General features: G+C 46.2%; 1 protein-coding gene across 1 annotated transcript; it reads left to right on the forward strand.

The window, feature by feature from the left end:
* On the forward strand, window positions 1-25,778 carry NDP (norrin cystine knot growth factor NDP). Its single transcript, XM_036122931.2, has 3 exons — window positions 1-554; window positions 14,375-14,754; window positions 24,477-25,778. Exons 2-3 carry the CDS (start codon window positions 14,581-14,583, stop codon window positions 24,702-24,704), a joined length of 402 nt encoding a protein of 133 aa, XP_035978824.1. The 5' UTR covers window positions 1-554; window positions 14,375-14,580; the 3' UTR covers window positions 24,705-25,778.
* The last annotated feature ends 85 nt before the right edge of the window (window positions 25,779-25,863 follow it).

Below are 25,863 nucleotides of genomic sequence, written 5' to 3' on the forward strand. Positions count from 1 at the left end.
CGCGGGACTGCGCACCTCAAGGGCATGCTTGCCACAGATTTAAACCCAGAATATTCATGTAGCCTCTTATTATTTCCCAAAAAAGAAAGAAAGAAAGAAAGAGAGAAAGAAAGAAAGAAAGAAGAAAGAGAGAGAGAGAGAACTTCCTCGCCCTTGCCCTTGTTCCTCTATGTTGTTCCCATCGCAAGATGCTCCGTGGAAGGGAGCCTAGTGGTGGGCAGTGGCTGAGTCCCCGATAAGGAGCGCCTCACATTTCCGTGGCATTCCCATTTGCTAGAGCGCTGCTGCGGCCGCACGCCTGATTGATATATGACTGCAATGGCACTTTTCCATTTGACATTCTCTCTCTCTCTCTCTCCCTCTCCCTCTCCCTCTCTCTCTCTCTCTCTCTCCCTGTGTCGCTTAAACAACAGTCCTAACTTTTGTGTGTTGCAAATATAAAAGGCAAGCCATGTGACAGAGGGACAGAAGAACAAAAGCATTTGGAAGTAACAGGACCTCTTTCTAGCTCTCAGAAAAGTCTGAGAAGAAAGGAGCCCTGCGTTTCCCCCAAGGTAAGCAGGAAAACAAGCGCTGACGGCTTGCCTAGGAAATTACTTCTTTCCAAACCGAGCATTTCATCCTCCTCTCAGACAAAGAGACAACCTTTAAATACCACTTAAATTTGCATTAATTGAATTTGCATTAATCGGTAGCATGCTAGCATTGTGGGTTTTTTTTTTTTTTTTTTTTTTTTTTGAACCGAACGGGTCTTTGAAGTCTGTGACAGAGCAGGGGAGCCTCACCGAGAGGCTGGAAAATCCCTTTGGGTTTGACCGAAAGGGATTTTATTTTCAAACTCTCTGCGTAGTGCGATGTAACTTTGTAATGGCTCTTCTATTTGACCCGGTGAAAGGAGACTGGGAAGCAGCATTGGACGACATGGATTCCTGAAGCCCCAGTATCGTCCCCACCGCCCTCATCCCGGTTACAATGGGGGCACTATGAACGCGGGCAAGCCTGCGAGTTTAAAAGCGCACTGTTTACTTTTATTACTACTTCTGTATGCTGCTGATCTCCTGCCAGGGCTCCGCTGGAGTGCTTAGAATGACTTCAAACAATAGGCAACATTTATTTCTAGCTTTCTGTGTCACGCTTTGCAGGAATCCTGTTCCTTTGCACTCCCAACGTGCAAGGACTTTGCTTCCATAGATGCAGTCAGGAGCACTGGGGAGAGAGGAGGATGGGTTTACTATAGGATTTTGATTGGGCAAAAAGTCCGAGGAAATGCATGCTGTTTGCCTTGGCCTTATTGCAAAGGGTTATTTTTAGTAGTCAGCTTGTCCCGATGCTACACTGTCCAAGCGGTGACGGAGAAAGGATGCTCCGACCAGCGCAGGGACGGGGACCTGTAGGAATGACTCCTACAAACACCTGAGGAATATTCCGGGGGTGGGGTGGGGGGTTCTTTCAAGCTCCTGAATGCAAGTTCTCTCTTTAAATGAACAATTGGGCTGTAGGAGGCCTGGGCATAACTCTTTCTTGGGGGACGGGAAGTTTGTGTACAGAATGTTAATGACTCAGAACGCCCTGTAACTGAGGCTCATTGTAATTCATGAGCCCAGATAAACCTGCCTGGACGAGCGGACTCCCTTCTCCACTGAGATTCAGGTGCAGGAAAGGAAGCTCTTTGGCAAGACAGGAGTCCCACTTTCTGTCCTTTGTGACTGGCATTGGTAACGGAAATGGATGTTGCGAAATGTCTCTTCATTTCTAATATTAGTGTATTTTAATGACAAGGAGTTGGCATCGGCCAATTGCTCCAACACAGAACATTAAATCCCTGGTGCGTTTGAAAACGTAGAGACGCTTAAAATGCAGTGTGGGCTGGGGGGTGTCAACTGAATACGGGGAGGGGGGGGCTGCAGAATGCTTCTCAAGGGTGCCTTTAGACCAAATGCAAATATCTGCCCATTTTCTTCTCACTTGTCTGGCTTCCGAAAGTGAACTTGAGGGTCTTATTGACCACATTTCATTGTGGAGTGGGAACGTGGTTTATGGGGGAACTTCGCTGATCTCCTCTAATAACTAGCCTAGCGGGCACTGTCGAGTGAAAATCCAGCTTTTGAATGAGTTAATTTACAACCCTGGGATATTCACGATTTGAGAAAGCCTGAAAAGATACTATGGATTCTATTGCTATGCAATTTTGCAGTGATTTTTTTTTTTTTCTTTAAAAACTTCTGCTGTGAACAAAGCAGTTGGCTGAGTCAAAACAATATTCTGGTACCGTTACTCAGATCATTATATGAGAGTGTCTGAACACTGAACGCCAAGTTTTGCATCATTTGCTTTAAGATACAATTTGGTTCAGGTAAAGGGAGGACTGGCGGAGGCCTTCTTGACCAACTGGGTACCAAGCAGCTGACACCCACAGATGGAAATATGCCTGTGGAGTTTTCAATCTTAATTCGAGTTCCAATGACACTGTCAAGGGGAAAATAAATCATTTTTCAATACATTTAACAATTTCCAACTCATGTATTTTCCCGGCCCTTGAAAAATGTGAGTTTCTCAGAATCCTAGCCACAGATGGTGGCCGGCAATTTCTACTGTACTTTAAGGACTCACAATTCAAGCGCTATTATTCCTATTGGTTAATTACTCATTCCATCATCCTTTTAAGAAATGATGCTAGTCCTGCTGGATGCCAAGGTGACCGAGGCATTGTCCCACGGCCTAATTCTTGGTCTGTATGCTGTCTGCAGTCAGGTTTGGGTACTGAAATGGACTTAGCCAATGGCTAAACGGGTCAATGACTTCCCCGTTACAAAGGACCATTTCAAATATCTGCTGACCCCCCGATTCACTTGCAATGATTGTCGCTTATCAATGGGTGTTCTTTCCATTATGATGAAGGGGCTCCCCTGAGGCCTTTATCACCGGATCTTGGGTACGCGTCACTCACAGCTAACGTGGCCCGGATCTTTCCTGCCTGGGTAGAGGAAGCCTGGAAAAAGGGCAGTTTATCCTTTCTCTGCTCCCTTGAGCACACTTTGGAAAGGACCACGTGCTGTCTCTATCAGGGATGGCTGTGAGTCACCTACTCAGCAGCTGACATCAGGGCCACTCGATGAATCACTGAATCAGAAACATGCACGGAGCAAGATGCTATCACCGGCCCCCACCACTTACTTGAACCGCCCCCAGGATCCAAACCAATGACCTCTGGGGCTGGCCTAAATTCAAGGGGCCCCTGGGAAGAAGTTGCCGGAAGTCGTTCCCCAAACCCAGGTCCCCATCGGAGCCACACAGTGTTGCTTTCAAATAATGCAGTCTTGTGTTTTCTGGCTTGGGTAGGTTATTGGGGGCGCGGGGGGGGAACAACCCTTGAAGACAGCATCACCAGAGTCCTTGATTTGGTCTTTATCCCCCGTGGTTGGATTAAAATGCCTCTGACTCCCTGGGGTGCCTGACTCACCCTAGCCAGCCTCAGCTTCTTGGCCATGAGCCTTGAAGGCCGACCTCACCTCTTCCCATGAACGTCAGCTCCTGCTATTTTGTCCAGCACGCTCCCCCCCCACCCCCACCCAGCCAGGCCAGTAGGGGCAGAAGGGATGGGGAAGCAGGTGGATGGACAGAAAGTCCTAGAGCCTAGAGCAGAGGCGGGTAGCTGGGCCAAGTGAGGGTGGGTGAGCTCCAGGGCCCAGATTGCTGTGGCGGGCCCTGGCTGTGATCAGCTGTCATTTCCTCTTCGTGTATGACACTGGGGAACATATTAACATTTCTCTGGGGTGGTATGTTTGGAATCCCTCTGATGCCCCACCTCACCAACTTACCCGGACAATAAAAGCAAGGTTGTAAGCCTTTGGACAGCTGGGAGGCTATATATCTCCCCGCTTTCTTTCGCATAATCTAATTCAGAAAAGAATCTAGCGAGACTGGCAGTGCCATGTCTGGGTACGGGCTCCCTGCAAGTCCTTCCTCCGCCACCTCCTTCCCGCCCGCCCTGGAATCTTCCTGGGTGGCATGTGGCTTTTATTTTCTTTGGCTCTCCACCACTCCCACCCCGCCCCCTTTTCCCTGCGCCTGAGCTCCTTCCATTGTGAGCTCGCTCTTTGCTCTGCCTGTTTTCCAGACAGCCTGGGTCCCGCTCTCCATCCGGGGAGAGTGGCCCGTGAGGTCTCCCCATCTTCATAGTATTCTCAGGATGTCATTCTTGGCAGCGGCTCTGCCGGGCCGAGAGGATTGGGGGGCTTTCTGGAGCCCTGAGCCTGGACCCACTCGCAGAGAGGAGCAACCACATGGCTCGGCTGCCCTTCAGGGCAGGGTTGGGGTGACCCGGGTTGGCAGGGACGAGAGCATACCATCACAGTGACCCGCACGTCTCCGGCGCAGGGCTGGGGGGTAGCGGAGCTCTGGGAATGCCTGGGTGCCCTTCGGCCTACATTAAGAGAAATGTGGTGATTCTCTGTTTCAGGGGGAGAGACAAGTGGCTTGCAACAAAGCGCCCCGGATCCTCAGGCCCTGCTCCGCCCCCTTTCTCCGTCCTGCCCACATCCTTCCCTTCCCAAGGAAAAAGAAGGACAGACAGGGTTTTGAATTTGGCTAGCCCGGGCCTGAATGTCTTTTGGAAACCCATTTGGGGAGAGGGACATGAGAGAAACGGATCCTAGCCAGAGCCGAACTACAAATGCATGGGGCCGGGGAGCTGGGGGGGGGACTTTTTCTTCCCTTTTTTTCTTTCTCTCAACAGCAGAGCAGCCGATTGGCTTACAAGTTGCAAATGGAAGGCACTGGACTTCTCAATTAGACCTTCCCATTTAAGAGCCTCGTGTCACCCCCTCTGTGCAGCATCCTTAAAAGATGCTGCTCATGTCCTTGGGACCAAAAGGTATCAGAGAGCGACCCTACAATGCCGCTTCCTATTCTCTTTCTTTTCCTGGGGGTTTTCATCGTCTTTTCCGAATTAGCTAAAGTTCATTAAAAGACCCAGAAGGAGAAATTTAACACAGTTGAATTAAAATGAGTCTTTTCCTGTTCGCTTGACGGGGGTGGGGGGGTGGGGGGGAGAGCAGAGAAAGGAAAGAAAGAAAAGAAAGAACCAACTCCCCTCCTCTGCCACTTCTTGGGTTTTAATATGAATTATTCCATACAAGTCCCTGGGCTAGAGGATCTATTTAAAGACGCCTGGCAGCATGAAGGGAGAGGGTAAAAATACAACCACTCTTTTGTCCATCAAAGGTTTTCTTTGGGAGGACATTAAGAGCATTCTGATTTTCCTGTCTGCCCCTGCCAGTGGCACCGTTCCAGCCGGGAGTACCCACTCCTCACCCGTCGGATCAGCAGCCACCAACTTGTGTGCCTGATTCCCGCAGAATGCCAAGGGCGGAGAATCCTTGCGCAACGGCCGGTGTGTGCGCAGCGGGGGCGGGAGACGCTGGTAGAGAAGGGGGCGCTGGCCCGGCTGTGCGGGTTTGCGTGCTGCACGTTCACACACGCACACATTCGAGGTTTCGAGGGAGACTGTCCGATGACGTTCTCCCCGCCGCCAGGGCCCTCACCTCCGCAAAGCTTTCCTCCCGCGGGTCTGGCGACAGCGTGCTTGCGGCCGTGGGCGCTCACTGTCCCCTCCATCAGAGGGTCTCAGAGTCTGACGGGTGAGCCCACACGGCTGCGAGTCACACCCCCTGGACCCATTCTCAATAGTCAGAACGTAACACCCTGCATGGGGTTCATGGTCTGGAACAACTACTTTCTTGTTCCAGGGAGTGCTGACTCAGACAATTCAAAGAATGGGTAACTTCAGTCGACAATATAGCCCCAGTGCTTATAATCAGGAATTCATCCAATCGGGGGTCCTTTTCACCCCCGTGTCAAAATCTGCACTTGAACGTTGACTAGTAGCTTTAAACTTGGTTCTGTAAGATTTGCCGTCGATGTAGGTTTCTTTTTTTTCTTTCTTTCTTTCTTTTTTTTTTTTTTCCTACCAAAAGCTAAGAATTTTTCGGACAGTTTTCTCTCTTCCAAGGCCTGGCTCAATCCCAACTTCTCCTTTTAAGCTGTGGTCCAACCAATTGCAATATCCTTTAAAAATGAAAGGGCAACAGGTTAATACATTCAAGAAAGTTGATGAGCTGTCAGAAAATGCTCAGGGGATGACCTTTCTGCAGTGTCGCAAACCAACAATAGCCCTAAACAGGGAGTCCCCTTCCATCCTGCCATCAATAGGGAATATGAATAGGGAGAGAGAGCAGGTCACGGGAGAAGTGACAAAAGAGAAGGAGGAAGGACTATTCTTGATGCTCCAAATCTGCTGCCACAGATTTTTCAAATAGCCCACTTTCAGAAAGGGAAGCTTCCCTTCATTTCACCTGCTCCCTCCCAGGGAGAAGGGTTTGAACTCTGAAGTTGCCTTCTTTACTTGGCGTTAGAAAAGGAGGTCAACTCCTCCAGGGAAGAAAACATCCCCCATCCCCAGCTTGAAGTAAAATGTAGGCATATACATGCCTAAAATGGACGTGAAGAATCAAAGTCCAATTTCTTTTTTAAACACGAAGCGATATTTTAGGACTTGATACGTTTCTGTGATTTTCCCTCCAAACGATGGGAAATTACTCCTTTTCAAGATTTACATTTTTCTTTCGAGGTTTGAAGCCCAAAGGCAGCAGAACGGAATGGTTAAAGGAGAACCAACAAGCCAACGATGTAGCTGTAGTGTGCAGAGCTTAAGCGAAGCAAAAATGCAAACAGGAGACCAACAGCCCAATGCGTTCAGAATTGTGAGCAATATAGAAAAGCGTATTTGATTGTAACCTCGCCCCTTTGACATAAGTCTGCATCCACAAGTGTTCCGGATTGCAATGGGATTGAATTCAGTATTCAACTCCTGCCGTTGGGCAGAAAAGACGAATTGAATGGAGGCTGAGTTGGTCCCATTGTTTATGCCCCATTTCTAACTAAGGGCCCTACAGCTGTTAGGTGAGATCACTACCCACCATTCCAAAACGCTGTTGCGGCTGAGGATATTCAAATGCAGCTTTGGAAACACTTTGCTAGACACTTTGAAGAAAAGCCAACATACTCATTTAGCTCCAGCGTAAGAGGAAGCCTGTACCCTGAGGTGACATTGGTCACCTCTCTTCTCCTAAGGCCATACCAGAGCCAGCAGCTCAGTGGCAGAGCGAATTTCAAATTGCTTCAACACCAGGGTCCCCAGAACACCTGGGCACCTTTTCTTTTCCACAGGGAGAGAATACATTCATGCTTTGGGGGGACTGGGTCCCTGGGCTGGGTGGGTATCTCAAAACTCTCCTGCTTCCTTTCCAAAGGTAAGTGGTAGAAGTGTGTCTCACTCCTGATGTGAGAGCCCCTTCCTGGGAAGGAGCGGGTGAAATGAAGGGAACCTTCCCTTTCTGAAAGTGGGCTATTTGAAATCAGTGGAAGGGCAGTGGCAGATTTTGAACATAAACACATCCTTCTTCCTTCTTCCTTCTCTGTTACTTCTCTTATGGCTCCCGCTCTCCCTGTTTGCATTCCCTGTTGATGGAGGAAGGAAAGGGACTCCCTGTTTAGGGCTGTCGTTGGTTCGCGGCACCGCAGAAAGACCACCCCGAAGCATTTTCTGACAGCTCATCACCATATCAGTCACAGCTCAGAGTGGAGTGGTAGACTTACAGAAATAATCCAAACCCCCAGAGCAAAAGACTTCAACCGTATCGTGCTTTTCGGCACACGGGTAATCAGACTTCATCACTTTCAATTTATGCAAGGTTTTGTACTCTAAAAGTCAGTTGGTTATGTCAACCATTAAGAACTCAGAGTGAGTCTTTCCATAAAAATTACAGAAGCCCGGCACTGGATCCAAGAGCCATAACCAACAGGCAGCTCTTTTAGACCCAAGTCCCCACCCAGGGCTTCAGGAATGTACCTCCCTTAGCACAAAGGTTCTGTAGATGTTTTACCAAGCAGAGTGCCTTGCTCTTGACCGCTAGGACCTTATCCATTCTGCATCTGCACAGGAGACAACTCTTCTAACCAGTCTTCCTCTTCTATCCTGAACCAGAGTGTTGCAGATGGCCCCGCTAGGGGATGAGGGTCCGTGGCTCAAGCTTGGTTTAGGAATAAGGTCACTCACAAGGAAGATCCAGGAGGGTTGAATTCAGCTTATATCACCATCATCAAAAGAAAGAAGTCTACTTCTACCCTGACTGCTCACTATTAGCCTTTGTCCTCTCCCCATTTGGTAAAGACTGGAAAGAAACACTACACATTTTAAGACAGCTCTAAGAGACATAGGGACTGGGTAAATATCCTTGCCAGCCACTCTTTATTATCAACAGCATATTCTTAATTTATAACTATATTTGGTACATTCAGGCACTGAGTCAATTGGTTATTAAAGGCTCTTTTTATTTCAGGCCACCAATATGGCCTCATCGAAAGGGCAAATTGTTATGGCTTGACCTTCGGTTTTGCTTCAGGCACCACATTATGACTTGTTTGGACTTTTCTGCAGTCATTAACTTCCTGAGTAAGAAAGGAACCCTTTCTGTAGTGTTGCTTTGGGGAAAACAAAGCCCCAAAGCAGGTGTTGCCCTCTGAGAAGGTAAGATAGAGTTAGAGAGTGTTAGAAATGGGGAGAACCACACAAGCATCCGGACCAATCTGTTCCAATTTTGTAGACGGGAAAACAGAGTCCCAGAGAAGGCAAGGGACTTGCTCAAGATGGCACAGCCAATGATGGGAAGGGTAGGGCTCAGAGCTTGGGGCTCCTCAGATGGGCCATCCTTCCAGTAGAGCAGACAACAATAAAATGCTCTTCAGGTTTCAGAATGCAGTGGAATAATTATCTAATATTTCTGACCAATGAATGCAAAACACTGGGCCACATGACACTTAGCAGTGGCTGGACATGGGTTTGGGGAAGAAGAGGTCAAAGCTGTAGGTAAGGGGGAGTTTGAATAACAATGAGAGCTTCCTCTGGATGGCCCGAAAATCAGGATTTGAAGTTTCAGTCAAGTCTCAAGGTCAAGTCCTCCCACACCAGTCCCTCCCAAGACAGTAAAACTATTTAATCCAAGGACACACACACACACACACACACACACACACAGAAGGAGCCATTGACAGTGGGCTCATTCTCCGAAATTACTTCTGTTCCCAGTTCTTATTTTTTGCACCTTTGTTTCCTCCAGGGTTGTGATTTATTGCTTCTCTCCCAGGCTATATTTCTCCTGCCCTCTTGCTTCCCCCCGTCCCTTCTCTTCCTCCATCACCGCCACTGTTGAGTTTGGCCATGCTTGGCTAGTAAAGCAGTTTGGGGGGAGCACAGAGTCCTGGACCAGACTGGAGGACTGCTGCTGAATTGCAAAGATGTCGCCCTCTCTCTGCTAAGGTGGCACTGCAGGGGCAGCCGTGGCCACCTCTGATTTGGAGAACGGACACTGTGAGCTGACAGGGGCAGGAGCCGTTAGCCTTGTGACCTTGTGGTTGTCCCGCCTTGGTCCCGCTGCCTCCGGGTCAGCCCAGGCTTGGCTACTGCACTGTTACTGTTGTGAGGCCAGAGAGGAATAATATCAAAAACCATTCGTTGAGCACATGGGATGCTTCATAAAATCCAACATGCTGTTTACAGTTTATAAATTAAGTGCCTTGGGAAGAGGCATCTGACTTATTCTCCAAGGCATCTAGTTGACTAGATCCAACTGGAATTCTTTGAGTTCCTGAGAAGGGGTTACTTAGCACTTCACACTCTCTGATTAGACCTAGAATTCTTTCTTTCCTAAGCCTCGTATGAAGCGTTATCTAGTGGCAAGCTTTCTTCCACACTTAAATCTTTGGACTTTTATTTTTGGCAATTCCTTGGAGAGGGGCTCTCTGCTCTGCCATCTTTACCTGACTCAAGCTTGATATGATTGTCTGAAATGAGAGTAAATATCAAATCACTCTTGTCCATGACGCTGACGCCATTCCAAAGTCATGATATTTTATCTGCTTAACTCGATCTCCTTAGAAATGATGCAGTGCATGTTGGATATGAATTAGATGCTAAGGGACTTTATCCTTGGGTCCCAAAAATCATCCAGGAAACAACAGGCCAAGACTCTTTGCTTGTAGATGCAGTGAGCTGGAAGAAGGCACTAGAACAGGACCTATTTTTTTCCCCCCGACCATTAACTGTTATCTGCTAGAGCAGATATTCATTAAGCTACAGGAGGCTTTACTCGCATATATTAGTACTGAAAACAGCCCAGGGTGGGAATACGGATACCGCAGTACCACCCTCCCTTGCCTGGCAAGCGGGGCAAGAATAAGGCCATTCTTGGCACATGCCCCTTGTCTTAGCCTGTTGCCGGAATAACTTGCGTGAAACCAGCACTTTACCCTCTGCCAGGCAGAAGGTCAGCCCAAGAGTGAGCTGCTCTGTGGACACAACACCATCTCTCACCCAGGAGGCTGGGCCCGCTGTAAGCTCTGCTATATTATTTCCCTGAGGATGACAGGTGGGGAAATCTGGGCACCAGTTGTTCTTTTCCACTGGTATCGTTTGGAGGGTAGCTCCAAAGTTGGGCACGCCGGCCTACGTGCCTCTCCTGCCGGCAGAGGCTCCACATTGGAGCTATGAGAATGTGGGCTCTGTACATCCGCCAAGTCCATGTCTCAGAGACCGTACCCGGAGCACGGAGCAGCCCCGGAGCCCCCGAGTTCAGCAAGCGAGTGGCTTTCTCAGTCAATCCATCACTGGCTGGGCCGAGGTTCTAAGTCTTGATGGGCAGCGCTTGATTTCATGCTCCGTGGCTTAAAAAAAAAAAAAAAAAAATGAAAGCAAGTGGGAATTAATTTAATTTTGAGGAACATGACCGCCGTTGATACCCATAGGCGGCCAGAAATCAGGGATCTCAAGCGATGTGAATTTCCTTCATTTTGATATTCCTCTTTGTGAGGGCTTCCTCTTTGTGAGGTTTTCCTCTTTGTGAGGGCTTCCCTCGGCACCGTGCCCTTCTCATCCAGGCACACCCCACCAACACCATGTTCAGACAACCTGACTTCACGCCACTCGTTTTTTGAGCATTATGCTTATTTCTTCATTCGATTTGAACACTTAGGGCAAAAATCCCAATGTTAAGTTGCAAGAATCTTACCTTTATGTTTTGAGAGTTCTGTGATCTACATTGTTGCTTGAATTCTTATTTCAGGGTATAATATAAAAACTGAACAAAAAGTACCATACTTTGTGAGTGTGTCCACCTGAAAAATGTATTTCTTATTAGCAGTCAAGCAACATCTTCTCTGTCACTCTTTTATACTTGATCTTTATTACTACTTCTGGGTTCAGCTTATCATCTTTAAAGAGAAAATCAGATAATAAAGTTACATTTTGTGTGACATTAACTGTCTCTTTATCATTATACGCTTCACAATATTTGCCTGCAAATTTTTATTCACCTTTCAGGAAAGGAAAAAAAAAAAAAAATTCAACTGTGCTTGCAATTCAGGATGTCACTACTAGGTGGCAGTAGTGCTTAAGAATTGAGTGATAACACCAGAAAGACTATCTGAGAAAAGAGACTAACTAGCATGTCTTCCAATATTTATAAGAAATAAAAATATAATACTACTACAATACTCAAACTGGCACAAACATTCAACATCCATTAACTTAATTACTATTTTTAAGCCAAATTTTGAAAAGAGAAAGTATAATTTTTTTAAATGAAGTTTTGGATAGGTGATACGTTCTCAAGTTCAGAAATTTACAAATAAAAATGTATATATACAGGGAAAAGTCTTTCTCCCATACCTGTCCATAACTAATTGCACAGCTTCTCGAATATCCTTCCAGAGCTTCTCTGTGTAAATACAAATGAGCACAAATATATATCCTTATCCTTCGGTGGTTTAACACAAATCAGTAGAGTTTCTGCATCCTTCTTTATATAGTTGCATAGTATTCCATTGTATGAATATTGTATAATAGATCCAACCAGTCCCCTAGTGCTGGATATTTTGTGCGGTTTCCAATTTTATGCTGTGACAACCAATGCCGAAGTGAATAACCATATGCTTGTGTGATCCCACATGTAGGATAATTCTCAGAAATGGACTAGCTGGGTCTAAACATTCACAAATATAGGGTCTTGTTATTGACTGTTGTTGCTTGTTTTTGCCATCAAGCTATATGTTTTTCTTTCATTTGCTTCTTTCATTTAACCATACCTCCTGGCCATGGCTCTGAAGAGAAGTTGCTAGCAGTGGGGAGGGAGGGAGGGCCAGGACTGGAATGTCTACTTTTCCCTTCATCCCTTTGCCATTGACTCCTGAGGGAAATATCGATAGACTGGAGTGGTGAAAGAAGAAATCTAATAAATTCCTTTTCTGAGACTAATTAAGGCTTCAAAGAGTCAGATAACCACTTGGGATAATATAGTCATATTGAAACTCAGGAAATGGTCAGTAATACTGCAGCCTCTGAATCCAAGAAAACCCTGGCTCTTTGAATTGAAATCTTGGTGAGTTTCAGTGTGATGTGCAGCTGAAAAGAAAACAAAAAATGTTCTTTGGCATCCCTTGCCAATTTGGAGCTTTACCTCAGGTTTGATCAATTTCAATGAGATGTTGCAATTAACATGCTCGCGAGGGAAAGTGGCACAAAGTTGTATGAAAATAGGGTCTTAACTTCAGGATTATCTTCTGCATATGGTGACTGGATCCATAAGTATGAGGTGGCACCATTTTAGAGCAAGAGGGGATTACAGAAGCCATCTTTTCCAATTCTCCTATTCCTACAGATGAGGAAACTGGGGCCAGACCAGTTTAAATGCCCTGTGCAAGGTCTCCCAGTTACTCAAGGGCAGGGCTCGAGCCCAGGTGGGTCTCCTCATTACTGGTCCCTGCCCTGCCTGCAATTTATAGGATTTCTCTGACACATACGCGCTGAGATTTTGCCATTGCCAGGGATGCTCTTGTCTGAAATGGCCCTTTGTCACACACCCTTTTCAGCCTGGGATCCCCTGCCCCACACTCACAAGACAGCTAACTGAGGTTAAGTAGGTCTGGGGCCATTCTATTAGAGCCAAACTAATTGACTTATATGGACTTGAACTTTTTTTTTTTTTTTTAAGATTTTATTTATTTGAGAGAGAGTTGGGGGGGCGGGGTGTGCAGAGGGAGAGGGACAGGCAGACTCCCCGCTGAGCAGGGAGCCCAGCGCAGGGCTCGATCCCAGGACCCTGGGATCATGACCTGAGCCGAAGTTAGACGCTTAATCGACTGAGTCACCTGGGTGCCCCTGGACTTGAACTTCTAATCTTCATCTTATCAATACTTTGCCCTATTTATTTAGACTGTCCATGAGTAGGAAGTTAAAAAAAAATGTTGTACAATGAATAAAATAATCAAACTCTTATCTGAAATACCTTTGAAAGTTTTTCTGAAGCTTTAATTATCATGTTCCTTTTGTTTGGGATGTAATGACAGGTCTCCCCAATTGTCATAAAAGTTTGAAAACATTTTTGACACTGTGTCTTCTGGTGTGATAAAAAGCACCCATGTTGGCCATGCTTAAGAGGGTTGGCGAGGTGATACGGGGAGCTCTCTGCTTTGTCCAAGATGCATATGGTTAAAAGAACAAAGCAAATTTCAAGAAAACCGATATGTCCTGATCCCATTTTAATGGTAAGTCTTTGTTCCAACGACCACTTCCTTTTTCAAATTACACCACGTGCTCAGGCTACCGAGGCTCTGCAGAAATGTGTGACTCTTTGGGGAATAGGCATGCGTTGTTTTAACCACACTGGAGGCCAGTGAGCATAATGTGTATTTCAGATGCAGTTTGTCATTGATGCTGGGTGGCACGGGGCTTAAACCAAAAACAGGATGAGCCTAGAGCAGGATGAGCCCTAGTGGAAAACTAGGTGGGTGGGTGTGTATGGCCTTGGAAAATGTACTTCTTTCCCATGGGACGTGGCCTGTGTTCATTAGGGCTGACCTGCCTCTTTTCTAGCCCCGTGAGCTGAGAAACTGAATAGACCCTCCCGCCCCCACCAGCCAGGGATGAGGATGAGACCACCCAATTCAGCTGTGCTGGGGCCAGAACCACATGTCTAATCTTTACCATGAGTTCCAACTATTCTTGCTCCTCGAAACATGGACTCTGGCAATTAAAGTCAACATGTGCTTCCATTAAACCACTGTGTCCACAGTGGTTTATGTAGCATAAGCTATGGGGGAGGGAGCGGGTTAGAATGGATGACGGCCTATGCTAATGGCACTCTAGAAACCAATAGTCGTCACTCAAAATGTCACAGAAAAAATTCTACTCGATACCTCCTGGGTTCCATTCGTTTTTCTGGGTAAATGTTTCTGGGGAAAATAATTTCTGTTTTCATTCCAGCTGTGCAGCAGATACTGTGATGATGGATTGCAAGTGGAAAGAGTAAGACAAAACTCAGGCCTTCAAAGGACAATGACAACCAGAAAGCTTCAGCCAGATCCTGCCCTTTGCTTGAAAGGAACTGGATCCTAGGAGGCGAAGGCATTTCCAATTTCTAGTCCTCTGCCTCCCTCTGCTGTTCCTTCTCAGAAGTTTTCCTTACAACAATGAGAAATCATGTACTAGCTGCATCCTTTTCTATGCTCTCCCTGCTGGCGCTAATGGGAGACACGGACAGCAAAACGGACAGCTCCTTCATGATGGACTCGGACCCTCTGCGCTGCATGAGGCACCACTATGTCGATTCTATAAGTCACCCATTGTACAAGTGTAGCTCGAAGGTAAGATCCAGATCTCTGTGAAGGTAGCGTTACTTCCCAGAGACAGGAGAGAAGCCCGTATTCCTTTGTCAGGGGATGGAGAACTATGACCGAAGCCCAGACCTGAGCTCTAGGGCTGGCCCATGGGGCTTGCGGGAGAATCGTGCTTTTAGGGTCTCCCAGCATGCTTTGAACTTTTGTCAGTAAAGCTGCCTGACTGACCACGTACATACCCAGACAGCTTCTCTCTTTTCAGGCTGCTCGAAGTCAATAGGAAAGGCTGGAAGGTTCTCACCATAAAATTGTTGCTCCACACAAGGTGAGAGAGGTGTGTTTCGTCCCTGGTTGTCTAATTTATGAGCAGTAGTGTTCTTTATCAAGAAAGAAAAGTGGAGTCTACAGGTTCTCGTGACTCCTTCTACCTCCACCAGCAATAAAGAGGAAGCGGATGCAAGAAATACGATTGAGCAGTAAAATGTACTTCTTGGGGGTGGGGGGGGGCTCTTCAAAGAGATTCCTGTTGGAATAGTTGCTCGCTGACCTTGTGGTCCAAGCCTTTCTCCACCTGCCATGCTTATGTTTAAATGATTTCAAAAGATACATGGCAATTGGATCATTTCTCATTTTTACATGGATTATCCAAATCGTTCTTGTTTGGAGTAGGTTGTATATTTTTTGTGCAGGCAACCTATGCGAGGGATGTCTCAGTGTTGGGACAAGGTCTTGCGAAGGAATACCATGCTTCAAAGGCCACCGAGAGTGGCCGGCCACCTGGACCACCCAGAAGGAAGGCACAGAGTAGAATACACTCAGAATGAGAATCTCACGACCATCATTGCCCCCCAAACAGTCACATGAATGAAATTTGCCCACATTTGGTAAAAAGAATGTGTTTAGCCCAGCCTCAGAGATTTTCACTCTAGTCCTGAGACCAAAACCACTTAAGCATTCTCAGATGGCAAGTATTTTTTAAATTACCGGTATAATTAAGAAGTTTTTGTAATATCAACCACTAGAATTAAGACCATAGAAGTTAATGTCTCTACCCTCCATTTACAAACATGATGACTTCTGTCTGCCTTTAAAATTTCCATCGCTTCTCTGATTACAACTCCATGACAATGGCTTGTTTTAGTTTGGGGAAATCAGAATTTGAGTTAAATCATTTTAACCATTATATTAATAAGATCTAGGACTGTGGGAAAAAATGGAGACTTTCCACTTAAAAACTTTCTGGCTCTTATTTGTACTTGTAGAACTAAAAAAAGGAGTAAATAGATAAACTTAAATTTTTGTAAGGCTGCAATCCCTTCTTAGGCAAAAAAAAAAAAAAAAAAATTAAAGCAAAGGGAGGAAAAAAAAAGATGGGACATGTTTTTGCAATTGTGATTGCTCAGAAATTGTTGGCCTGAGAAATTATTAGCTTCTCCTCCCTTCCCCCTACAGATAGCACCAGTATTTGGTGGTCCTTAGTCCATGGATGATTTCTCCCTCTATTGAGCTGTTCTCCATAATCAGGATTCTTTTAACTAAAGCGGGGGTTATTAAAATTATTTCAAAGAAAATGTCAGTGTGATGATAGGAAGGAACAGAGAAATAGGAGCATCTCTAAAAACTAAAAAACAATCCAGAAGGATTTGATGAAATGATGGAAGAACACCTTAACAATGATCACACTAGTTAAGAGAAGGTCAGAGAAGACATGTCATTAACTCAAGCCCAACAAACTCACGGTGCTTGAGCGTGACTCCTAGAAACAGACTTTAGTCTACCTTTGCTCACATCCGTTCCTTCCAGAATGCCATGGTAAATGGCACAAAATTGTGATAGTAGCAGAAATGTTTGTAATTTCATGGGAACAATCTGTTTTCAAACATCCCAAATGATCTCAAATATAGCAATAGTTTTATGTAAATGGTGCTTGTAATTATAAACCTTTCTTTCTTGGCCTTAAAATATGCCTGGCAGAATCTCAACTACTCAGACCTTTTCTGGATTAGATTTTCTCTATGTATCCAAGAACAAAAACTGTTTTTCATTTTTAAATAATCTATGATTCTTGACTCTCACTGACTCGGGCTGGTCTTCTTTCTAATGGGTCTCATTAACGAAATTGTTCTTTACAGACTTGAGATAAAACATTTAACCTGTGTCTAGAAAACAGCCAGCGAGGGTTTTTACAATGAGACTAGGCTCGATCTTTCCTCTCTGCAAAAAATTTCCTTTCGCATGATGTTCAAAGGCCTTTACTAGACACATGCCTATACCATTTGCCTGTCTGTTGTTGATGCTTCCCGACTTACATTTATCCAGTGTCTGGCCTTGGGAAGACAGGTGTCCGGGAGAGTGTGACCCAGGCTCAGGGGAGGGAGGGCATCTGCTTGAACACCTAAAATGTGTCAGGCGTCTCATAATATATGATCTAATCACTGCCAACAAACCTGTGTTGGAAGGCATTACCAATCCCATTTTACCAGTAGGGAAAACTAAAACGCTAAATAGTATTCAGATCATTTCTCTTTCAACTACTTGGATCTTCATATCAGAGAAATGCAGGTAGAATGCAGAAGCCACTATTTAGAAGTCCAGGCTCAACTTCGGGTCCACTGGAAATAATGATTTATACTCAGCGATCTTTCTAGAAGATAGGAACCATTGTGAAAGTTCTGTGGGAGCCTGCCATGAGACTGTCTGTTCCCTAGCCCTGAGCTCCAGGGACCTGTCACCCATCGCTTAACAATTCAGGAAAGGGCTGAGACAGAGTCAGGCAGAAAAGATGGGCCACAGCAGTCCACCAAGGAGGTCATGTGACCGCAGATTAAGATGTGCCTGGTAGTTTTCAGTGGTGACACCTCCTAGGACTGAGTACAAAAATCCCAGGAGTGGCAGGCTCATTGACAATCTTCCCCAAAACTCTGAGTAGTAAAGGGAGGGCCCAGTAGTTAATGGTGTTAGAGCAAACAGGCAAAAGGCCAGTGGTTAGTGAAAACGAGCCATCTGGAGAACCTTTAAGGCAACTGAGACATCCCAGACTTTGAAGTGAGAGAGACCTGGCTTCATATCCCAGCTTCGCGGTGTGCCCAATGGGTGACTTCGGGAGAAGTAAAATAAGTCTTTGGTGCCACCACTTATTCCCATGTAAAATGGGGCAAACGCTGTCTACCTAAAGGCGGAGGTATGGGTATTGGTGATGGTATCTGTAAAGCCTTCAGCATGGTATCTGGCTTATACTAGACATTAATAAGTGATATTATGATCTTGATGATGAAGCTACAAAGTGGACAGGTGTTTAGACTCACTTTCTATTTCAGTCACCGTTGAGACCTCAATAACCGTTGGGATCTCGTAGAGCCTGAAAGGATTAGGAAAATGAACCTCATCGGGGTTCTTGCTAAACACAGAGATCTGGCAGGGGTGAGGGGAACGTGCAGAAGAGCAAAATGAATGTAAGCCATCATGCTGGGTGTTAAGAGTGGGGAGAGAACAGTAGAAGAGAAACAGATTCTGCTGTCTGACCTCCCTTCCCAAGTGAGTGGAGGGAGCAGGGGGTGGGGGGCGGAGGGGACAAGTTCTGGATGCGAGCCAGGGAGGACTTTTCAGGGACTGAGGCTGGGAAAGTGAGCTAATAGGGCAGGCCTGTGAAGTCTGAGTTGGGTGAGGAATGTGGGGGGAGATGGTGGTCCCACAGGGACACAGAACCAGGACATAGGGTCGTCTGAACACCAAAGGGCCAAGGAGAAGGACAGTTCATGGGATAAAACCTGGAGAACTTCCCAGAGGAATTGGAGAGGAAGTTAAGATCCCCGATCCTCTCCTAGGGCTGCTGACAAAGCTCATAGTATGGTAGGAGAGTCAGGAACATTGAACTTCTAACACCATTAACTACTGGGGAGATATCACTTTTTTCTTTTAAGGAATGAATTTATATTGCATGCCTACTAGGTGCAGGCCTCGTGGCCGGCAATGGAGGCACAAAAATAGGGGGAAAAAACAACCAACCAAGTTTTTACCCTCATGATGCTGATCAGTAAATGAGGGAGAGAGGGAAGGGAAATGTTCTGTGTTCAAAGACTTCACGTCGGTTTGAGTTGTGACCAGAGCGAAGGGACCAGATTCCATCCTTCCCCTTGCTGCTTCATTCCTCTGGTTGCAATTTTGCTGCTGCCCTCAGCCTGGCACAGACCCTTTGGGGAGTGACCGGGGTGCCTGGAGATGATCTGAATGGTCATTTATGGAGGGTGCCGGGGAGAGAAGGAATGGGTGCTGTAGAAGGTGCCACGGGATAAGGGGTACATAGTGTTCACTGCCGAGAAAAGGGCAAAAAAAAATGTTTCTCATTTAAATGAGGTACAACGGTCAAATTCCCCTTCTAGGGTAGGCTGTTCTGTGTGCAAAGTCTTTATTCTGGGTCCTTATTCTGATACCGATGAAGACATCTAGTCAGTCATGGTCTGAGCCAAGAATTCGCAGGAGTCCCCCATGACAGAGGAAGAAAGTGGCTTTGGCAATGGTAAGAATCTTTCAGCAAGGAGTGATGAAAACCATCTGTGTTTGGGTTTTCTCTCACTCAGAAGATAGTTGTATATTGCAGCAGAAGACAGAACTGCCTAAGAAGTATGGTGGGGTCACCAGAGAGAGCTGGGGCCTGGGGTCACCAGGTGCAATCTTTGGTCAGGACCCAGGGAATCACAGCTGGCTATAACCCTCACAATGTAGCCTGAACTTGCCCATGACCAGCTTGAGTAACTTAGGAAGTTCCAGGCTGACTGCCATGGTTAGGACAGAGGACTCAGGAATCAAGGTGTCTCAGGTCAGAATCCTGGCCCTCCATCGGACAGCGATGGGACCTCAGGCCAGTGACTCATCCTCCGTCTTTTCATGTCTTCATTTGTAAAATGGGGAAAGTTTACCTTTTGAAATGGCTGTTAAGAATCAGGTTGCATATGAAGGGCTTGGCACTGAGCCTGGAGCCTAGTAAATGTCCAATACATGTTATATGTCATCATCATTACCATTCTTTTATGATCACGCAAGGACCTTTCATGACTCTTAGCTTCAGCACATGGAAATCAGATTAGAACACGAAGGAGCCCATCCCTGAGCAATCTCCCTGAACCCCGCGGCTCTGTTCATATCAGAAGGAACTGACTTTCACATCCAGCTGGAGGCAAGTGACTCTAAGGTTGGGGGGATACAAAGGGACCACTGGAGAAGTTGCCTAGCTTCCTGGCATCAGGCCACTTGCTTGGGGGAACCGAAGAGAGCAAAAACTAAACTGGACGCAAAGCAGATAACATGTATCTGTCACCCACCTGAGCTGTGAGAAGTCCATCGAAGGTCAATGAGCAACAACCAACGGCGGCACCTGCTCCTTTGATGATAGAACCCCACGTGGGTTCTTTGTCAAAAGAAATTCATTTCCTGATTTCATAATGGAGCAATGTGGATGCTCTCCATTATGAGCAGTTACATGCGGTGCCAGATGCAGAGGAGTGTTCCCATGGTAGAAGGCAGCGCCAGGTCACCCAGGCATGAAGGACGTGTGCTGACCACAAACTGGGTTTTGGCAGGTGAACTGATGTTTGATGACTTGGTTAAGGAGTTAGACACTGAGTGGTACCATCCAAGGAGTTTCTGGGAGTTTCTGGGAGTCTCCAGATCACTGGGAGATGCAACTGTGGGAGGGTCTTGACAGTGGAGGAGATATCATTTAGGAGTGCTCTTTCAAGATTCAGCTCTGCAGGCCATCAAAAAAAAAAAATGAAATCTTGCCATTTGCAACGACGTGGAAGGAACTAGAGGGTATTATGCTAAGCGAAATAAGTCAATCAGAGAAAGCCCTCTCCTCTACTTCGAGGAGTGGGCATTTGAATACATAATGATCTCACTGATATGAGGAATTTGAGAAACAAGACAGAGGATCATAGGGGAAGGGAGGGGGAAATGAAACAAGACGAAACCAGAGAGGGAGACAAACCATAAGAGACTCTTAATCTCAGGAAACAAACTGAGGGTTGCTGGAGTGGAGGGTGGTGGGAAGGATGGGGTGGCTGGGTGATGGACACTGGGGAGGGTATGTGCTATGGTGAGCACTGTGAATTGTGTGAGACTGATGAATCACAGACCTGTACTCCTGAAACAAATAATACATTATACGTTAATAAAAAAAATTAGAAAAAAAAAGATTCAGCTCTGCAGAAGCTTGGGGGTGGTGATGATGTATCCCAAGAAGTTCATAAGAAAAAGGTCAGACTTGTATGGTTATGATATTTTTAGGGCTCCCAGAGGCAGGTCAAAGTAGATTGGAGAAGGGTGTGAGTTGGCTCATGCTTCAGGAAAACATTTTCATATCAGGAAGCAGGATATGACGGTGATTTAGACCAGGGGCTTGTTTTTAGGCAGAACTAGGTTTGATTCCAGCCTTGCCTTGTACCAGACATGTGAGTTTGGGCAAGTTAGTTCAACTCTCTAAAGCCTCGGCTTCCTCATCTGTAATAATAGTACGGATTAAAAGAGTACCTTTAGCATTGGATTGTTATGAGAATTAAATGAGATTAAATGTTGTAAGCACTCAATAAATGTTAGCTGCCATTATTATTATTTGCTAAATGATAGCTACCTAGTGACCAACCTAGAGCAGAACTTCTCAGACTTTAACAGGTCCGGAGCCTTGCTACTCAATGTGTGGACGTTAGCAGTACTGACATCAACCAGAGTCTTGTGACAAATGCAAAATCTCTGGCCTCAGCCAGAATTACTCCAGCACAATCTGCATTTTAACAAGATCCCCAGCTGATTTACATGCATTTTATAGTTCTAGAAGCTCTCGTCTGGAAGAGGTGAGAAGATGTTCATTAAATCTATAGAACAGGTGAGGCATGACAGACTAAAGCATGGAATATCAGGAGTGAATCTGGAAGGCAGGTATTTATCTCTTCCATTCCTTAATGGCACTCATTTCTAGATCTTACCTTCCAAACTCCCCGCTGTAGCCCTCCAACACAAATTTACAAATCAGAGCTAGATTTGTATGTCACTTCCAAGTTTGAAATGGGATCTATGGACTGGAATTCTCCCAGAGAGGAGATTTGCATGTGTGTTGAGAACGTCAAGGGTCCTATAATTGTTTCATAGTCTCTTCTTAGAGGAGTGGGCATTTGAACTTGGCAATGGAGGATAGTTGGGATTTCACTAAGCAGAGCTAGGAGGAAAGGGCATTTCTGAGAGGGGGAAAGACATGAGCAGAGGCAAGAGGCAGGGAAATTCAGGGCAGTTCCATGAACTCCTGAGTGATTGAGCTTAATTAGAATAGGGAGTGATGAGAACTAGGACAGTTGTAAGGGAGTGGGTGACAAAAATGAGAACAGTTCTAAGTAAGACAGGAAAGATGTGAAATCCAAGTCATGGAGGATCTTAATACCCATTCAGGATTTTGGACTCGATTCCAAAGGCAGCAGGCAGCCACTGAATGTGTTTATTGTACGTACATGTCTGTGCATTCTCCTTGCCCCAAAAGTCCAGCTCCTGAGATAGAGTGACCCATTGGAGGTGGCCCCAGGGTCTTCAGTGCTGGAGTTCTTGTCCTTCAGAACGAGCTGAAGGTGGAGCTTGAGACCCTGAAAACGTTTAGTGAAATCACAATTGGGTCAATACTTCTACAAATGGCCCAACATTGCTGACTTGGTCGCTTTACAGACAGTGCTAACTGCCGGGTCATTCCAGGTCTACATCCGGTTCACCAGCATGTGCATCACTTGGGTAGGATGCACCACCATGTCTGTGTCCCTTGGAATTAGGTCTGTTAACACAGGTTCACTATATTCATCTAGACTGAAATTGGATCTCTAAAGACTCCATTTGGGGAGGTGACCTCTGAATAGTGCTTAATCTGCGGGAGAGATGACCCTCATTAGAGATGAGCACATCCTTGGGCTCCTTCTCATTAGATGGGGTGGGCGCCAAGGACTGGCCCATGTACTACTGATCTATGGCATAATCTCTCAAAACCCATTTCAGATCATGTTTGTTTTGCCTATCAATGTAAAGAGCGGGCAAGATAGCACCGAGCCTTCACAAATTCAAACCAGCTCATAGCTGCCATTTTCTCTCTGCCTCTGTGATCTTTCAGAGAAAATAAATCCATAGGTCCTACTCCAACTTCACCAAGCCCTGCTGGTTGCTCCCTAATATCTCATATCCTATCTTTGGATTCATCCCAGCATCTTTTTTGATAATGATGTTAATAATCTATAATGACCAGAAGTCATCTTGTCTTCCTTTTAGAAAGATGAGTGGGCCATTTTCTTCTTTTAATTCTTAATGAATCAAGTTACGCACCCTACCCTACCCATAACTGCCACTCCCAGGATACCGGGATGTATGTATGGGAGACATAAGCATCCAGCTTCAGTGTGTGCCTATGTCCATTGTTCTGGGGATAACCTTGGTAGTTTGCATCAGATTCTTAAAGAAGGCTTTCACCAAAGCCACATTAAGAGCCCCTACAAAGAACACACAGCCTCTGTTACTTCAGCCCAAGCTTTATATTTTTTTAAAATTTATTTATTTGAGAGAGAGAGAGAGAGTGAGAGAGAATGAGCAGGGGCAGGGGCAGAGGGAAAGGGAGAGAGAGAATCTCAAGCTGACTCTCTGCTGAGCACGGAGCCTGAGGTCGGGCTTGATCTCACAACCCTGAGATCAGGACCTGAGCTGAAATCAAGAGTTGGACTCTTAACTAAGGCACCCAGGCGCCCCCGGCCCAAGCTTTAGTATAATCCTAACCTACCTCTGGAAATGGAGATGGTCAGAATGAATGCATCCTGACATATGCTGGAAGTGACTCTAAGATTCAGTTGCACAAATCTCAGGCTCCTTCAGTGTATAAGCCCAGATGTGTGATTTCAGGGCCCGAAACATACCCTGTTTCTGTTTCATTCTCTTGTTTCAAGTTGTAGTGCCCAGAATATTTCTTCCTGAGTATCACTCAGGTTACCCTCTTTTTCTTCTCCAGAAATCATATTCCTTTTCTTTAGCAATTCCTTGCACATAACATATTCCTTTTTTCTGTAGCCCTTCTTCATTTACTTCCTGATTTCAATTCGGAATGACTTTCTGCATTTCAAGACTGGTCGAACTGACACTGGGCCCATGGTGGACTACCACCTGTCCTGAGACATTTCTTTCGTTCTTTGGTTTTTATTTGCACATCATGGTGGTCGGCCTCATGTAGTGGTTCTACACCCTCAGTGCACTTCGAAATCAGCGGAAGAGCTTTGGAAACCATAAAAGCTCGGGCTCCATCCCCAAGGATTTTAATTTAATTGGTTCGAGATGGGGCCTGGGTGCTGACATTTTATTTATTCTTAATTTTTATTTTTTATTTTAGAGAGAGAGAGAGAAGGTGCGAGCGGGGAGGGGGGTGAGGAGAGCAAAGGGAGAGGGAGAAAGAATCTCAAGCAGGCTCCACGCTCAGTGCAGAGCCCAATGCGGGGCTCGATCTCGCAACCCTGAGATTGTGACCTGAGCCGAAACCAAGAGTCCGTGGCTCAACCCACTGAGCCTCCCAGGCGCCCCTGGGTTCCTGACATTTTAGAACCAAGTTTGCCAGGCGATTCTAAGGTGCAGCTGGGGTTGAGAGCCACTGAGCGAACCCAGCGGAAATTGGTAAAGGGTGTCAGGGTGCTGTGGGATCTGGCTGAAGTTTTGGCTTCCCCACAGGGTAACCATGTCTCTTCTCTCCCCAGATGGTGCTTCTGGCCAGGTGCGAGGGGCACTGCAGCCAGGCGTCCCGCTCGGAGCCCTTGGTGTCCTTCAGCACTGTCCTTAAGCAGCCCTTCCGCTCCTCCTGTCACTGCTGTCGGCCCCAGACCTCCAAGCTCAAGGCACTGCGGCTGCGCTGTTCAGGGGGCATGCGGCTCACCGCCACCTACCGGTACATCCTCTCTTGTCACTGTGAGGAGTGCAGCTCCTGAGGCCTCCCGCAGAGTGGCTTCTGGATGGGACAACCTCCCCCCACCCCTCACCGAAGCAGTTCAACCAGCCAGGGAAGGACTGGCAAGAAAAGAGTTAAGGGGGGGGGGGAAAGAAAAGAAAAAAGATGCAGCAATTCCCACAGGATTCTGCATATTCTAGTAATAAAGACTCTCCATGCTTGTTGACAGAGAGAGATGTTCCGGGAACTGGTCTTCCACCCCTGTCTCCTTTCCCTGGTACAATTTCTTTTGGTTCCTTTTCAGATTCAGGCATTTGCCCCCTTGGCACTGAATGCTGTTCAAGTTTCCAACAATTCCAGCCTTAGCGGGGAAAGTGCCCCCCCCCCCCCCCGCCGCCCCCCGTGCCCGAGTGGGTCAGGCTGTCACTGTTTGGTGCAGATTAGGGAAGCCTTCGCTTTGGAAAGCAGGAAGAAAGCCCAACTCTTTCTGCGATACTGTCTGGGTTGGTTCGGTTTGATTTGGATCTTGCCCTTCAATCTAAGGTTGCCATCACTGCTAAAGCTGACCAGTGGTGAATTCCGGGCACCAAGCAGGTTGGAGATGTGTAGCCAGGCTCACTCATAGCCAGCTAACTGACATTAAAATAACTAACAGATGGATTCTCTTACGTGATGCTGGAACTCCTGATAGCAGTCATTATTATTCAGAAATGACTTTTGGGAAGTAAAGGTGGCATACGGAATTTGTCACCTGAAGGCTCTTGCAGATAAATTATGGTAAAATTTTGTAAGGGAGCAGACTTTTAAAGACCTGCACAAATACGGATCCTGCACTGACTTTGAAAAAGGCATATATGTACTAGTGGTATGGAGAACGCACTATACTCATGCATGCAAATTAGACAACCAAGTATGAACCTATTTGTGGGTGTGCTATAGCTTTAGCCATGTTGCGGGCATCATTCTCTACCATCCACTTGTCCATGTGAAGCTTGCTGCCAAAATGGTGGCCTGGCTCATCTTCTGAACATTTGGCTCAACTCTATTTTGGTCTCTGAGACTCAAAATTTGAGTTATTCCCATGTTGTGAAATAAAAAGACAGTATCTTCAAAATTGTGACTGTGTGAGTATTGCTTTTTCCTACTAAATATTCTACTATAATGCATCCCTTATGGTGCGTGTGGGGGAGGGGTTCAGA

The sequence above is a fragment of the Halichoerus grypus genome, chromosome X, assembly GCF_964656455.1.
Source record: "Halichoerus grypus chromosome X, mHalGry1.hap1.1, whole genome shotgun sequence".
NCBI lineage: Eukaryota > Metazoa > Chordata > Mammalia > Carnivora > Phocidae > Halichoerus > Halichoerus grypus.

Coding starts and splice junctions, on each gene's coding strand:
- NDP (XM_036122931.2), top strand. CDS start 14,581: ATGAGAAATCATGTACTAGCTGCATCCTTTTCTATGCTCTCCCTGCTG. Junction 14,755..24,476: donor TGTACAAGTGTAGCTCGAAG/GTAAGATCCAGA, acceptor TTCTCTCCCCAG/ATGGTGCTTCTGGCCAGGTG.